Raw genomic sequence first — 14,259 nt, 5'->3', positions numbered from 1 at the left:
TTCACATACTGTCATCTCAGTTCACTTGCGTGCAGTCCTGCATGGTAGATGTGCAGTCAGCCTATGGCCTGGAGCTGTTAGGTGCAAAGGAGTTAGATAACTGGTGGAAGGTGGTAGGTTGCAGAGCTGTGCACTGTGGATCTGAACCCAGTCACAAATGCAACGGCGAGCTGTGCAGTTTCTGTTACTCCCGAGGGTCTTAACTGGTAGGTGGGTGGGTGTCAGGTGCATAGCTGGGTTTTTCCAGAAATTATGACCAAAATTATATATCTTGTGGAGAGGATCATGAGAATTCATAACTTTCATCAGCTTCCTAAAGGAGCCCATGCCTCAATAAATGTTTATGAACCATTACAATGTTAGGAACCAGATATAAATCTGGTTCAAATGTCCCTGGCTCTAATTCTGGTTGTCCCCAGGGTATGACAGTAATGTATTTATGGTGATTCTCTTTTTTTCAATACTGAGAAAGCTCTCTTTCTACTAGTGTCCAGAATTCAGAAGTTCCTAGCTAGTGTCTTCTCCAAAAGACTCTATTGTATAAATATATGAGTGTGATTAGGTCATTTCAGTTCTTTTAATCATCTCTCACAATTTCTTATTTTATCTCTTATTGGTAGCAACAGGAGATTTTTCAGTCATTCACATCTATTCATCTCCATGAATCTCCCCTTCAGGTCTCTCCAAGTTAAGGGGTCTAGATCACACTATTCAGGAGACAGAATGCAAGCCAGACTTGGAATTGTAAATTTTCTAGTAGTCACATTAAAAAAGTGAAAAAGAGAAACAGGTGAAATTAATTTTGATTATATATTTTATTTGACCTAATGTATCTAAAATATTTTAATGTGTAATCAAAAATTAAAAATTATTAACAAGGTATTTTACTCCTTTTTTGTACTGTCTTCGAAATTGGGTGTGTATTTTACATATGCAACGCAGGAAATCACAATTTGGACTAGCCATCCTTCATGTGGTCAGTAGCCACTTGTGGCTAGTGACTACTGCATTGGACAGTGCAGATTGAAAGGAAGAAAAATGAGTCACAGATGACTCTGGGGAGGTTTGCCAATGTTCCTGACTTATTGAGATTGTTGTTAATCTGTTTAACTGTTGTTTACTAGTGATGGCTACCATACCCTTTGATTATTGGCTTAATGGTGATTTTCTCTTTTTCTGCTCAAGCTTTCTTTTATTTGAGACAGAGTTTCGCTCTGTTGCCTGGGCTGGAGTGCAGTAGCGTGATCTTGGCTCACTGCAGCCTCTGTCTCCCAGGTTCAAGCAATTCTCCTGCCTCAGTCTCCCGAGTAGCTGGAATTACAGGTGCCCATCACCACCCCTGACTGATTTTTATATTTTTAGTAGAGATGAGGTTTTGCCATCTTGGCCAGGCTGGTCTTAAACTTCTGACCTCGTGATCCACCCGCCTCGGCCTCCCAGAGTGCTAGGATTACAGGCCTGAGCCACCGTGCCCAGCTGTTCAAGCTTTTATACCAGTGAGTTTGATTTGAGACATCCTCTCAAGGCTGGAAGAGCCCCATTATTGGAGTTTTGTTAATGTCCTTTCATGGGGATGGGCTGGGAGCACTCACCCCTCGTCTTTTATACCCTTCTGCTGCATGGACCATACTTCATATCTTTCGCATATTTGCATTTTTTCATGCATTTTTTTTTCTGATCTAAAAATAATCTAAAGGTCAATGGATCCTCAACTTCTGACTCATATTAAACTACATAACTTTTAGTGAGGTACTTAGGAGTTTAATATTTAAATGCATTTGATAAGTCATATGACTGATATCTCCAAATTTAGGTTGATAGGACATTTCTGATCTATATTTAAAAGGCAAGTTCCTCTTTTATATTCAGTTTATAATGCTGTGAACTGCATACTTTTTTTCTAGTGAGGGAAAATGAATTATTAGCAATTGAATATGACTCCTGTAAAAGTGTTCAGTCCAGTAGAATTTTTTTTGTTATTGAGAACTTGTTCTAACAGGGAAACAAGATGAGTGAAAGTTAATTTCTCCCAGCTCCTGATAATGCTGTGATTAGGGAAGAAACTAAGAAGCTTGTGGAGAACTGTTTTTAGTCTGTTATACGTTAAACAGCTTCCTTCCCTAGGGAATCTTATTTTACATGGGGTCATTGATTGCACATATGTTCTTTCTTACCACAGATTTTCTCCGGACTTATAGCCCTAAGAAAAATTTGCAACCACCCTGATCTCTTTTCTGGAGGTCCCAAGAATCTCAAAGGTCTTCCTGATGATGAACTAGAAGAAGATCAGTTTGGGTACTGGAAACGTTCCGGAAAAATGATTGTTGTTGAATCTTTGTTGAAAATATGGCACAAGCAGGGTCAGCGAGTATTGCTGTTTTCTCAGTCACGGCAGGTGAGTGCGCAGACTTCATACGGGGAACAGGCTGGTTCTTTATGACAGCCATAAACTCACAAAATGGGATTCAATCTAAAGTAAAGACTCTGAAGCAAGTCTACCACTCACGTTGAGGTGGCAGTCTGCCGATTTCTTTGGGAGTTTAGATCTTTCTCTAGAGTTGATGTCTAGAAGTTGACTTTTTAAAAAAGCTACCATGTGATTTTGGTGTGCAACTGTGTTTAGGCCTGAGTTTTGGTTGTTTACAAAAGTTGTAAGAATTAACTATAAGGATATACCAAAAATATTCTTAACAGTTCTGTTTATTTGTCCTAAAGCAAGAAACTCCTTTTAACTTAGGCCTGTTGGGGAAGGTGTGACTATTTGTATAAACAGAGAAGCACTCACTGGGAATGTGTATTTGCTTTGCAAACTATTATCCCTCACCTCCAAACAGATGCTGGACATACTTGAAGTATTCCTTAGAGCTCGAAAGTATACCTATCTCAAGATGGATGGTACCACTACAATAGCTTCAAGACAGCCACTAATTACAAGATACAATGAGGTAACATGGGAACGTAACAGGGAAGTTGAATGGTGCTGCTGTGTCTGGAGGGAAAGGACGAAGCATATCCACACCCTTACCCACTGAAGTAGTGTTGACATCTGGGCTTGGGGAGGGGGTGCTAAGGGGAGACTTGTTGCTTTTAACTCTGTGCACTTTTGGATATTCGGCGGGGGGAGGGGTGGTGGGCATGTGTGTGCTCAAACAAAGAATGTGTTTTCCACAGAATGTGTTTTCCTCCTAAAAACCCAATTTTTATGTATTTCTACTAAATACTAAAAATAAAAGCTGTGAAATGAGATTTTGATTCACCAGAGATCTCTAGGACATTACCATTCCTTGTATTGAGAACAGCCCAGTAGTTCCACCTGTACAATATGGAGGCAGAGGCTGAAAGCTGCAACTGGTCGTAAATGTGTTTGCTTGGTGTTTTGTGTCTTATCTCTAGGACATGTCCATATTTGTGTTTCTTCTGACTACGCGGGTGGGAGGCTTAGGCGTCAACCTGACAGGGGCAAACAGAGTTGTCATCTATGACCCTGACTGGAACCCAAGCACCGACACACAGGTTTGTTTTAAATTCTTTTTTAAAAAGAATGTATTATTAGAAATATAGTTTCATGGTTAGCGCTTGTGACTGTTGTTTGATGTTCTGGTTGGCTTCAGCATACAGTTCACATTTTTGTTGTCTCCTATTTGATGCGGAAGAAGACACCCTTCAGAGTCACACACCCTGAAGGCACCCTTCAGAGCCAAACTGTTGAAGATGGACAGGAACCATCTTCAGCAGTTTATCCATAGCATTCATTCCTAGAGTTGTGGTCAAAAGAACATAGGCAAAGTTACAAACATTCTTTCAGGTACAGATGTCTTTTCAACTGGCTGTTCATCTTCCTGAGCAGACCTTAGGTACACTTGACATTGTGAGTCAAAATTCTAACTCTCGGGGTGAAAGGTAGTGACCCACTGGCTTTTCTCTCTCTCTCTCTCTCTCTCTCTCTGCTGCAGGCCCGGGAGCGAGCATGGAGAATAGGCCAGAAGAAGCAGGTGACTGTGTACAGGCTCCTGACTGCGGGCACCATTGAAGAAAAGATCTACCACCGGTCAGCACCCAGTGGCCGCTCTTAGCTGGGCATGCAGGGAATTTTTCCAAAGTGTTGTTTTTAAAAGTCACTTTGAGTAATAGTTGCTATAACTTAAGGTTTTGGTCTTTGTTTTGTATTTTTTCTTTTTCTTTAAAACATGCTTAGATGGCTTACTGTGAGTTGTCAGAAAATGTCTTTGAACCTGATAATTTTTTTACCTTATTCTACTTCAAGAATCACTTATGTGTAAACTTCATATTAATTGTTATTTGAGAGAAATATTTCTGCCTACTATGGTGTGTTGCCTTCAGAAAGGTTTAAAAAGTGACAAGATTGAATGCTACATATTGGTATTTACACACACCATGCAGGTGAGATCAGTGCGGGTGTCCTGGTGGTCTTTGACTCTGATGCCCCTTACAGAGAAGTTGACAGGATGCCTGTTTATTCTCTGTCTTTCTATATAATGACTAGGGGATTTTAGACAGTGATAACTTCCACAGTAGAATCCAGACATTGCCAGTTTCTCCCACTGCCCCACCACAGACTTTATTCTTGAGCCATAGCCTGGCTCCTGTGCCCTTCACTGTATGCTGGGCTATTCCTGGAACATTACATGTTCCTCAAGGGACTGTTGTGTGAGGGTGGGTGACAAGTTGGATTCTGTAAGAAGAGAGCTTCCTCTTATAGATTCACACTTTAGCTAGGAGAATAAATGACAGGGAGGGACAGTGTGGCTGGCGAAGGTGCCTGTTCCAGAGTGGCAGTGGTGTGGGGTGTCAGCAGAGTGTGGACCTGCAGGTGGGAGCAGGGAGAGACATGTCAGAGTGAAGACGTTGCAAGGCCTGGGTGAGAGAGTTTGTTGAGCCCTATGATAGGAGGGTCCTAGGCAGGACAGGACCCTCAGTACTCAAGTCAATGGAGGCTAAGAGAGGCTGAGACACATGATGGCATGTGAAAAGGTGTTTCTTGAAATGTGTTAGATTTTGGAGGTTGAAAAAGCTCATTTAGTGTAAATACAAGGTATTATTTCTAATTTAAATTCTGTAAGACATGGGAGATTAGCTGATGTATTATATGTTTCCCGAATTATAATTTTCCAAGGCTGAAAGTTTGGGGGATTATTTAGCCATATGTGCAGCTACTATTACCATCTCTCTCCCATATTGCTTTATAACTTGAATTTTTAGGTAGAGCTACATATTGTTTTATACCAGTTTACCTTTTATTTTTTTAGACAAATCTTCAAGCAGTTTTTGACAAATAGAGTGCTAAAAGACCCAAAGCAAAGGCGGTTTTTCAAATCCAATGATCTCTATGAGCTGTTTACCCTGACTAGTCCTGATGCGTCCCAGAGCACTGAAACAAGCGCTATTTTTGCAGGTATTTTGTAAAGTCGTTTAATTTAAAGTAATCAGTTGCATGAGATGATACAATATAGTATTAGCTGTGTTTTTCCTCTTTACAGGAACTGGATCAGATGTTCAGACACCCAAATGCCGTTTAAAAAGAAAGATTCAACCAGCCTTTGGAGCAGACCATGATATTCCAAAACACAAAAAGTTCCCTGCTTCTAACGTAGTTGTAAATGATGCCACATCATCTGAAGAGAAACCTAAGGCTAAAGGAGGTGAAGTAAATGCAGTAACTTCTAGTCAAAGTGATCCTTTGAAAGATGACCCTCACACGAGTAGTAATGTAACTAGCAATGATAGGCTTGGAGAAGAGACAAATGCAGTGTCTGGACCAGAAGAGTCATCAGTGATTAGTGGAAATGGGGAATGTTCAAATTCTTCAAGAACAGGCAACACTTCTAAGCTATGTGGTAACGAAAGTATCAATGAAAAGTTGGGTGTTTCCTATAAAAGAGAAATACCCAGCCAGGCTCAAACAGAATCTTTTTGGGAGAATAAACAAATGGAAAATAAGTTTTATAAGCACAAGTCAAAAACAAAACATCATAATGCAGCAGAGGAAAAGACCCTGGAGAAACATCTGAGACCAAAGCAAAAGTCTAAGAACTCTAAGCATTGCAGAGATGCCAAGTTTGAAGGAACTCGAATTCCACACCTGGTGAAGAAAAGGCGGTATCAGAAGCAGGACACTGAAAACAAGAGTGAGGCCAAGGAACAGAGCAATGATGATTATGTTTTGGAAAAGCTTTTCAAAAAATCAGGTAATTCTTTTGATACATTTGCCACAGGGATGCTAGGATCAGAAAATGAGTAGGCTGTTTTTAGAAATAGCAGCCTTTAACTGATGGTACATAGAGGGCTCTCAGCCAGAGGTGTTTTTCTTCAAAAATTTAGATTTGAAATATATTGACATTTTAAAAATTGTATTCACACCTCTTTTTGAAGACCTAGAATAATTTTAAACTTTGGAAAACAATAGTACTTACGGCCACTCATGGGAGGTGTACAGTTCTTTAAGTAGATGTGTACTACCTGAACATTAGGCAGTTTCTTTACATGCTATGTGCTACGTTAATCTCATCTTCCATCCACAGGAGATTAAAGTATCATCATAAGAGAGAGAGACAAGTGTGTGGCTAGTGACAGGCATTCTAGAAGCATGAAAGCTGATAGCTAATGTCAAGGGAGAAAAGTTAGGAGATGTAGACTCAACAATTGCTCAAGACCATGGCTTATAGATAGCCCTGCTTAGTGATCCCTTAGCAGTCACTGTGTTCACAATGTGAAGGCCTTGAGTTACCAGAGATTGCATGTTTATGGCATTCAGTTTAAAAAGGCAGGTTTATGTGTAGCATATTAGAAAGGCTTTTATTTAGCATGGTTAATTTTTTTGTTGTTCATATTTTGCAGTAATTTCAAACTTAAATATGTTTGAATAATATAAAGAACTCTCCTATATCCTTTATCCAAGTTATGAACATTTTTCAGCTTTTGCTTTACTTTCATACATACACACATCTATGCATACATTTTTGTGGCAGGAATGCCACAGAGGTGATACTGTATCTTACTCAGTGCATCTATCAGAAGACACATGTTGGTTTGACCTATTACAGGTTAATTTTTAAGATCACTGGGTTAAGGTAGAGTCTGCCAGGTTTCTTAGTGCTAACATTAATATTTTTCACTTTGTAATTAATTTGTGCTTTCAAGGAATATACTTTGAGACTGTGTAAATATCCTGTTTCTCATCAAACTTTTATCCACCAGTTTTAACATCCATTGATGATTCTTTCCTCAGTCAGTTATTACTACAGTGGTTGCCAAATGGTGATTAACATTCTATTGTAAGGAAGGTTTTCCTTCTCCCTTACTTATTTATTAATTTGTTTTTAGATGAGTATGGACTAATGGATTCTTTTTTTCCATGACTGTAATCCATTAGTAGGAGTATTGTGATACTCATATTGTCTTAGATTTGCCTCGTGGGTGGGAGCTCCTTCAACCTGGCTTCTTTGTGCCTCTGTTGTGTCCCCACTATTCTTTGAGCACCTCCTTTCTTCTTGGCATACTAATATATGCCGAGCTCAATTTGTATTCTGTGCCAGCCCTGGAATCAGCCATTTCTTTAGGAATCCCTGGAGAATGGAATTTAGGAACTAGGATCTGGATTCTCAGAGTGTTCATTGCTACTGGTACGTCACTGCTTTCCCAGCCAGTAGTGTCAGGAAATAGATATATGTATGTGTATGTGTTGGTTGTGTGCATGTATATACACATACATACATGCATATATATGCACAACAAATTGCACAGATACATCTGTCTCTATGTCTAGAAAAACCATGAGTTTGGCTTCCAGCAAAGGGAGATTAACATTTGCCCTTCCATGTGAAACAATGAAAACATTGACAGAACATACAAAGCAATGGTTTTCAGGCACCAAGGCACCAAAGGGCAGTGATCTCTGAGAGATGGGAAACAAATGAACTGAACTCTCCAGTTGCCCTGTGCTACCACCTTGAGAGAATTTTCACGCTGTGACAGAAAGAGTGAGAACCCAGATGGAGCCCCAGGTGGACCCTGTGTTGAGAAGACACAGCTGAGCATCAGGGGAGGCCAGGGTGGCTGGTGTTTACATGAAAGAGAGGATAGAGGAGAGAGCTCTGCACAGGGAGAGAACCCCACAGGTCTGCAGAGTCTCCTTTGGCACACTGCTGAATGCTGATCAGCACACTATGCGAGAAAACTACTTAAGGTCAGTGAAAAGGCCTTTCCTCTCTAACTTTTTGGATTAGAGGAAACATGCCTGGTGCTCACCCATGGACAGGGATTGTGCCTGTTCCTGCCAGCTAGACTGGAAAAATATTTCAGGGGCATTGGGTATAGTACAGAGTAGGAGGTCTTGCTTCTGTTGCAGGGAATGATCAGCCTTACAGTGAGCACTGCTTCAGCCCCACCTGAATGTTTATAGGAATATACAAATACCCAACATCCAACAGGATGAAATTCACAATGTCTGGCACCCAGTCAAAAGTTACTGGCTGGATGTGGTGGCTCAGCCTGTAATCCCAGTGCTTTGAGAGGTTGAGGTGGGTTGCTTTAGCCTAGGAGTTTGAAATCAGCCTGGGCAACATGGTGAGATCCTATCTCTACAAAAAAATAAAAAAAAAATAGCTGGATGTGGTAGCACACACCTGTGGTCCCAGCTACTTGGGAGGCTGAGTTGGGAGGATTGCTTGAGCCTGGGAGGTTGAGGCTGTGGTGAGCTGTGATCATGCCACTGCACTCCAGCCTGGGCGGAGAGTGAGACCCCATCTCAAGAAAAACTATGTATAACCCAGTTTTTAAAATGGACAAATAATTTGAACAGACTTCACCAAGAAAGATATGTAGATGGCAAATAAATATATGAAGCTTGTTGATATTATTAGTTATTAGGGAAATGCTAATTAAAACGATAATGAGACAAGACTGACCACACTAAGTGTTGGTAAGTATGTGAAGAAGTTGGGTCTCTCATAGACACCTGGTGGGAATGTATAAGGGCACAATCACTTCCTCTTTTCCTATTTGGATACCCTTTATTTCTTTCTCTTGCCTGATTGCCCTGGCCAAAACTTCCAATACTTTGTTGAATAGGAGTGGTGACAAAGGGCATCCTTGTCTTGTGCCAGTTTTCAAAGGAAATACTTCTAGCTTTGCCCATTCCATATGACACTGGCTGTGGGTTTGTTATAGATAGCTCTTACTATTTTGAGATATGTTCCATCAACACCTAGTTTGTTGAGTTTTTAATATGAAGGGGTGTTGAATTTTATCAAAGGCCTATCCTGCATCTGTTGAGATAATCATGTGGTTTTGTCATTGGTTCTGTTTATGTGATGGATTACGTTTATTGATTTGCATATGTTGAACCAGTCTTGCATCCCAGGGATGAAGCCAGCTTCATTGTGGTGGATAAGCTTTTTGATATGTTGCTAGATTTGGTTTGCCAGTATTTTATTGAGGACTTTCGCATTGATGCTCCTCAGGGATATTGGCCTGAAATTGTCGTTTTTTGTTGTGTCTCTGCCAGGTTTTGGTATCAGGATGATGCTGGCCTCATAAAATGATTTAGGGAAGAGTCCCTCTTTTTCTATTGTTTGGAATACTTTCAGAAGGAATGGTGCCAGCTCCTCTTTGTACCTCTGGTAGTATTCGGCTGTGAATCCATCTGGTCCTGGGCTTTTTTTGGTTGGTAGGCTATTGATTACTGCCTCACTTTCAGAACTTGTTAATTGGTCTATTCAGGAATTCTACTTCTTCCTGGTTTAGTCTTGGGAGGGTGTATGTGTCCAGGAATTTATTCATTTCTTCTAGATTTTCTAGTTTATTTACGTAGAGGTGTTTATAGTATTCTTTGATGGTAGTTCCTATTTCTATGGGATCAGTGGTGATATCCCCTTTATCATTTTTTTATTGTGTCTATTTGATTCTTCTCTCTTTTCTTTATTAGTCTGGCTAGCGGTCTATCTATTTTGTTAATCTTTTCAAAAAACCACCTCCTGGATTCATCGATTTTTTTTTTTTTTAAGAGTTTTTCATGTCTCTATCTTTTTCAGTTCTGCTCTGATCTTAGTTATTTCTCGTTTTCTGCTAGCTTTTGAATTTATTTGCTCTTGCTTCTCTAGTTCTTTTAATTGTGATGTTAGAGTGTCGATTTTAGATCTTTTTCACTTTCTCCTATGGGCATTTAGTGCTATAAATTTCCCTCTAAATACTGCTTTAGCTGTGTCCCACAAATTCTGGTACATTGTGTGTTTGTTCTCATTGGTTTCAAATAACTTATATATTTCTGCCTTAATTTGATTATTTACCCAATAGTCATTCAGGAGCAGGTTATTTATTTTCCATGTAGTTGTGCAGTTTTGCGTGAGTTTCTTAATGCTGAGTGCTAATTTGATTGCATCTGTGGTCCAAGAAACTGTTATGATTTCTGTTTTTTTGCCTTTGCTGAGGAATGTTTTACTTCCAATTATGTGCTCAATTTTAGAATAAGTGTGATGTGGTGCTGAGAAGAATGTATATTCTGTTGATTTGGGGAGAAGAGTTCTTTAGATGTCTATTAGGTCTGCTTGGTCCAGAGCTGAGTTCAAGTGCTGAATATCCTCGTTAATTTTCTGTCTTGTTGAATTGTCTAATATTGATAGTGGGTGTTAAAAGTCTCTCACGATGATTGTGTGGGAGTCTAAGTCTCTTTGTAAGTCTCTAAGAACTTGCTTCATGAATCTAGTGCTATAAATTTCCCTCTAAATATTGCTTTAGCTGTGTCCCACAGATTCTGGTACATTGTGTGTTTATTCTCATTGGTTTCAAATAACATATATTTCTGCCCTATGAATCTGGGTGCTCCTGTATTGGATGTGTCCACACACACACACGCGCGCGCACACACGCACGCGCGCGTGCGCGCACACACACACACACACACACACACACACACATATATATAAAGTTTCTTCATAGTGTTGATGGTCTTTACAATTTGGTATGTTTTTGCAGTGGCCGGTACTGGTTTTTCCATTCCATATTCAGTTCTTCCTTCAGGAGCTCTTATAAGACAGGCCTGGTGGTGACAAAATCTCTCAGCATTTGCTTGTCTGTAAAGGATTTTATTTCTCCTTCACTTATAAAGCTTAGTTTGGCTGGATATAAATTCTGGGTTGAAAATTCTTTTCTTTAAGAATGAATTTGAATATTGGCCCCCTCTCTCTTTTGGCTTATAGGGTTTCTGCAGAGAGATCTGCTGTTAGTCTGATGGGTTTCCTTTTGTGGGTAACCTGACCTTTTCTCTGGCTGCCCTTAACATTTTTAACTTTATTTCAACCTGGCGATTATATGTCTTGGGCTTGCTGTTCTCAAGGAGTATTTTTGTGGTGTTCTCTGTATTTCCTGAATTTGAATGTTGACCTGCCTTGCTAGATTGAGGAAGTTCTCCTGGATAATATCCTGAAGGGTGTTTTCTAACTTGGCTCCATTCTCCCTGTCACTTTCAGGTACATCAATCAAAAATAGGTTTGGTCTTTTCACATAGTCCCATATTTCTTGGAGGCTTTGTTCATTCCTTTTCACTCTTTTTTTCTGTAATCTTGTCTCCATGCTTTATTTCATTAAGTTTATCTTCAGTCTCTGATAGCCTTTCTTACGCTTGATCGATTCGGCTATTGATAGTTGTGTATGCTTCACAAAGTTCTCGTGCTGTGTTTTTCAGCTCCATCAGGTCATTTATGTTATTTGCTAAACTGGTTATTCTAGTTAGCAAGTCCTCTACCTTTTTTCAAGATTCTTAGCTTTCCTTCATTGGGTTAGAATATGTTCCTTTAGCTCAGGGGTGTTTGTTATTACCCACCTTCTGAAGCCTACTTCTGTCAATTCATCAAACTCATTCTCCATCCAGCTTTGTTCCCTTGCTGGTAATGAGTTGTAATCCTTTGGAAGAGAAGAGGTGTTCTGGATTTTGGAATTTTCAGCCTTTTTGCACTGTTTTTTTCCTAATCTTTGTGGATTTATCTACCTTTGATCTTTAATGTTGGTGACTTTCAGATGGGGTTTCTGTGCGGATATCCTTTTTGTTGATGTTGACGCTATTACATTCTGTTTGCTAGTTTTCCTTCTAACAGTCAGGCCCCTTTGCTGCAGGTCTATTGCAGTTTGCTGGAGTTTCACTCCAGACCCTGTTTGCCTGGGTATCACCAGTGGAGGCTACAGAACAGCAAAGATTGCTGCCTGTTCCTTCCTCCGGAAGCTTTGTCTCAGAGGGGCACCTGCCAGATGCCAGCTGGAGCTCTCCTGTATGAGGTGTCTGTCAACTTCTGCTGGGAGGTGTTTCCCCATCAGGAGGCATGGGGTCAGGGACCCACTTGAGGAGGCAGTCTCCCTTAGCAGAACTCAGGCTCTGTGCTGGGAGATCTGCTGCTCTCTTCAGAGCTGGCAGGCAGGAACATTTATGTCTGCTGAAGTTGCGCTCACAGCCACTCCTTCCCCCAGGTGCTCTGTCCCAGGGAGATGGCAGTTTTATCTAGAAGCCCCTGACTGGGGCTGCTGCTTTTCTTTCACAGATTCCCTGCCCAGAGAGGAGGAATCTAGAGAGGCAGTCTAGCTACAGTGGCTTGAGCTGTGGTGGGCTTCACCCAGTTCGAATTTCCCTGCAGCTTTGTAGACACAGTGTGGGGAAGACTGCCTACTCAAGCCTCAAGCCTCAGTCATGGCAGATACCCCTCCTCCCACCAACCTTGAGCATTCCAGGTTGACTTCAGACTGCTCTGCTGGCAGCGAGAATTTCAAGCCAGTGGTTCTTAGCTTGCTGGACTCCATGGGGATGGTATCTGCTGAGCAAGACCAGTTGATTCCCTGGCTTCAGTCTCCTTTCCAAGGGAGTGAATGGTTCTGCCTCGCTGGCATTCCAGGTGCCACTGGGATATGAAGAAAAACTCTTGTAGCTAGCTCAGTGTCTGCCCAAATGGCTGCCAAATTTGTGCTTGAAACCCATGGCCCTGGTAGGGTAGGCACCTGAAGTAATCTCCTGGTCTGCGGGTTGTGGAGATGATGGGAAAAGCATAGTATCTGGGCCGGAATGTGCTGTTCCTCATGGCACAGTTGCTCAGGGCTTCCCTTGGCTAGGGGAGGGAGTTCCCCAACCCCTTGTACTTCCCGGGTGAGGCAACGCCCCACCTTGCTTTAGCTCGCCCTCCATGGGCTGCACCCACTGTCTAACCAGTCCCAAGGAGATGAGCCAGATACCTCAATTGGAAATGCAGAAATCACCCTCTTTCTGTGTTAATCACAGTGGGAGCTGCAGACCTGAGCTGTTCCTATTTGGCCATCTTGCTTGAGACTAATTCAAGTATTTGTTTATTATCTTTTTTCATTTTATTGATTTAAGTATTCAAGGGTATGAATTGTCTACTTGTTACTGCATTAAATATATCCCAATGATTCTGATAATGCATTGTTTTCATGATTTTTATTTTTAGAAATTATATAATTCTGATTTATATTTTTCCTTCATGAAAAGTTTATTAGTGGAAGGTTTTCACTTCCCTTCTAGGTAGCAGGAAGGAGATTAAATGTTAAAGTTGTGATTAAAGTGTTATGCTTCAATTATTATAAAAACAGAGACAATGAAAATACCTCATATGGTAGTGGTGACACTGTGAATAGAAATGGCATTTGTGAGGTTCATAAGTCATAATAGCCACTCAGTAAATAGCAACTAGAAGTATTTATTGTTTTTTGTCTATTGCAACACTATACTTATATAGAGGAGAAAAGTGTCTTTCTTGCGTACAAAGTGAAATATCACTGTGCTATTTCCTTTCTTGCTAGTTGGCGTGCACAGTGTCATGAAGCATGATGCCATCATGGATGGAGCCAGCCCAGATTTCGTGCTGGTGGAGGCAGAAGCCAACCGAGTGGCTCAGGACGCCTTGAAAGCACTGAGGCTCTCTCGTCAGCGGTGTCTGGGAGCAGTGTCTGGTGTTCCCACCTGGACTGGCCACAGGGGGATTTCTGGTGCACCAGCAGGAACAAAGTAAGAGATTGCTGCGTGCCATGCTTGTAAGGAGGCCAAACAACTAAGGCTAGAAATAAAATTAGGGCAGGTGTAGAAGGTTTATTCCCTTCAGGAATAGAAAGTCCCTCAGGGAGGGACTATAGCAGCCAATCTGGGTGACTTGGAGAAACACTATTATAACTCTGCCTTCCTCCTTGCTTTCATCCCTTGTTTTCCAAAATGGTTTCAGGGGAAGAAGTGATTGTTTTTTTTTTTTTTTT

The 14,259-nt window shown here is 41.0% G+C and overlaps 1 protein-coding gene across 6 annotated transcripts in view; it reads left to right on the top strand.

The window, feature by feature from the left end:
* ERCC6 (ERCC excision repair 6, chromatin remodeling factor) overlaps positions 1-14,259 on the top strand; it is an 89,495-nt gene that overhangs the window by 69,227 nt on the left and 6,009 nt on the right. For 5 of the 6 annotated variants that reach the window (XM_032266826.1, XM_032266823.1, XM_032266825.1 and 2 more), the window contains exons 13-19: positions 2,180-2,395; positions 2,835-2,945; positions 3,394-3,513; positions 3,954-4,048; positions 5,268-5,413; positions 5,499-6,206; positions 13,813-14,017. In XM_032266826.1, coding sequence (XP_032122717.1) covers positions 2,180-2,395; positions 2,835-2,945; positions 3,394-3,513; positions 3,954-4,048; positions 5,268-5,413; positions 5,499-6,206; positions 13,813-14,017 — 1,601 coding nt within the window. The remainder of the gene's footprint in view (positions 1-2,179; positions 2,396-2,834; positions 2,946-3,393; positions 3,514-3,953; positions 4,049-5,267; positions 5,414-5,498; positions 6,207-13,812; positions 14,018-14,259) is intronic. The other variant, XM_032266828.1, reaches the window with a different exon arrangement.

Source organism: Sapajus apella, unplaced genomic scaffold, assembly GCF_009761245.1.
Source record: "Sapajus apella isolate SASKATOON/1434 unplaced genomic scaffold, GSC_monkey_1.0 scaffold161, whole genome shotgun sequence".
In the NCBI taxonomy this organism is placed as follows: domain Eukaryota; kingdom Metazoa; phylum Chordata; class Mammalia; order Primates; family Cebidae; genus Sapajus; species Sapajus apella.
The sequence above is the reverse complement of the archived record's forward strand: the minus strand, read 5'-3'. Positions and strand labels throughout refer to the sequence as shown.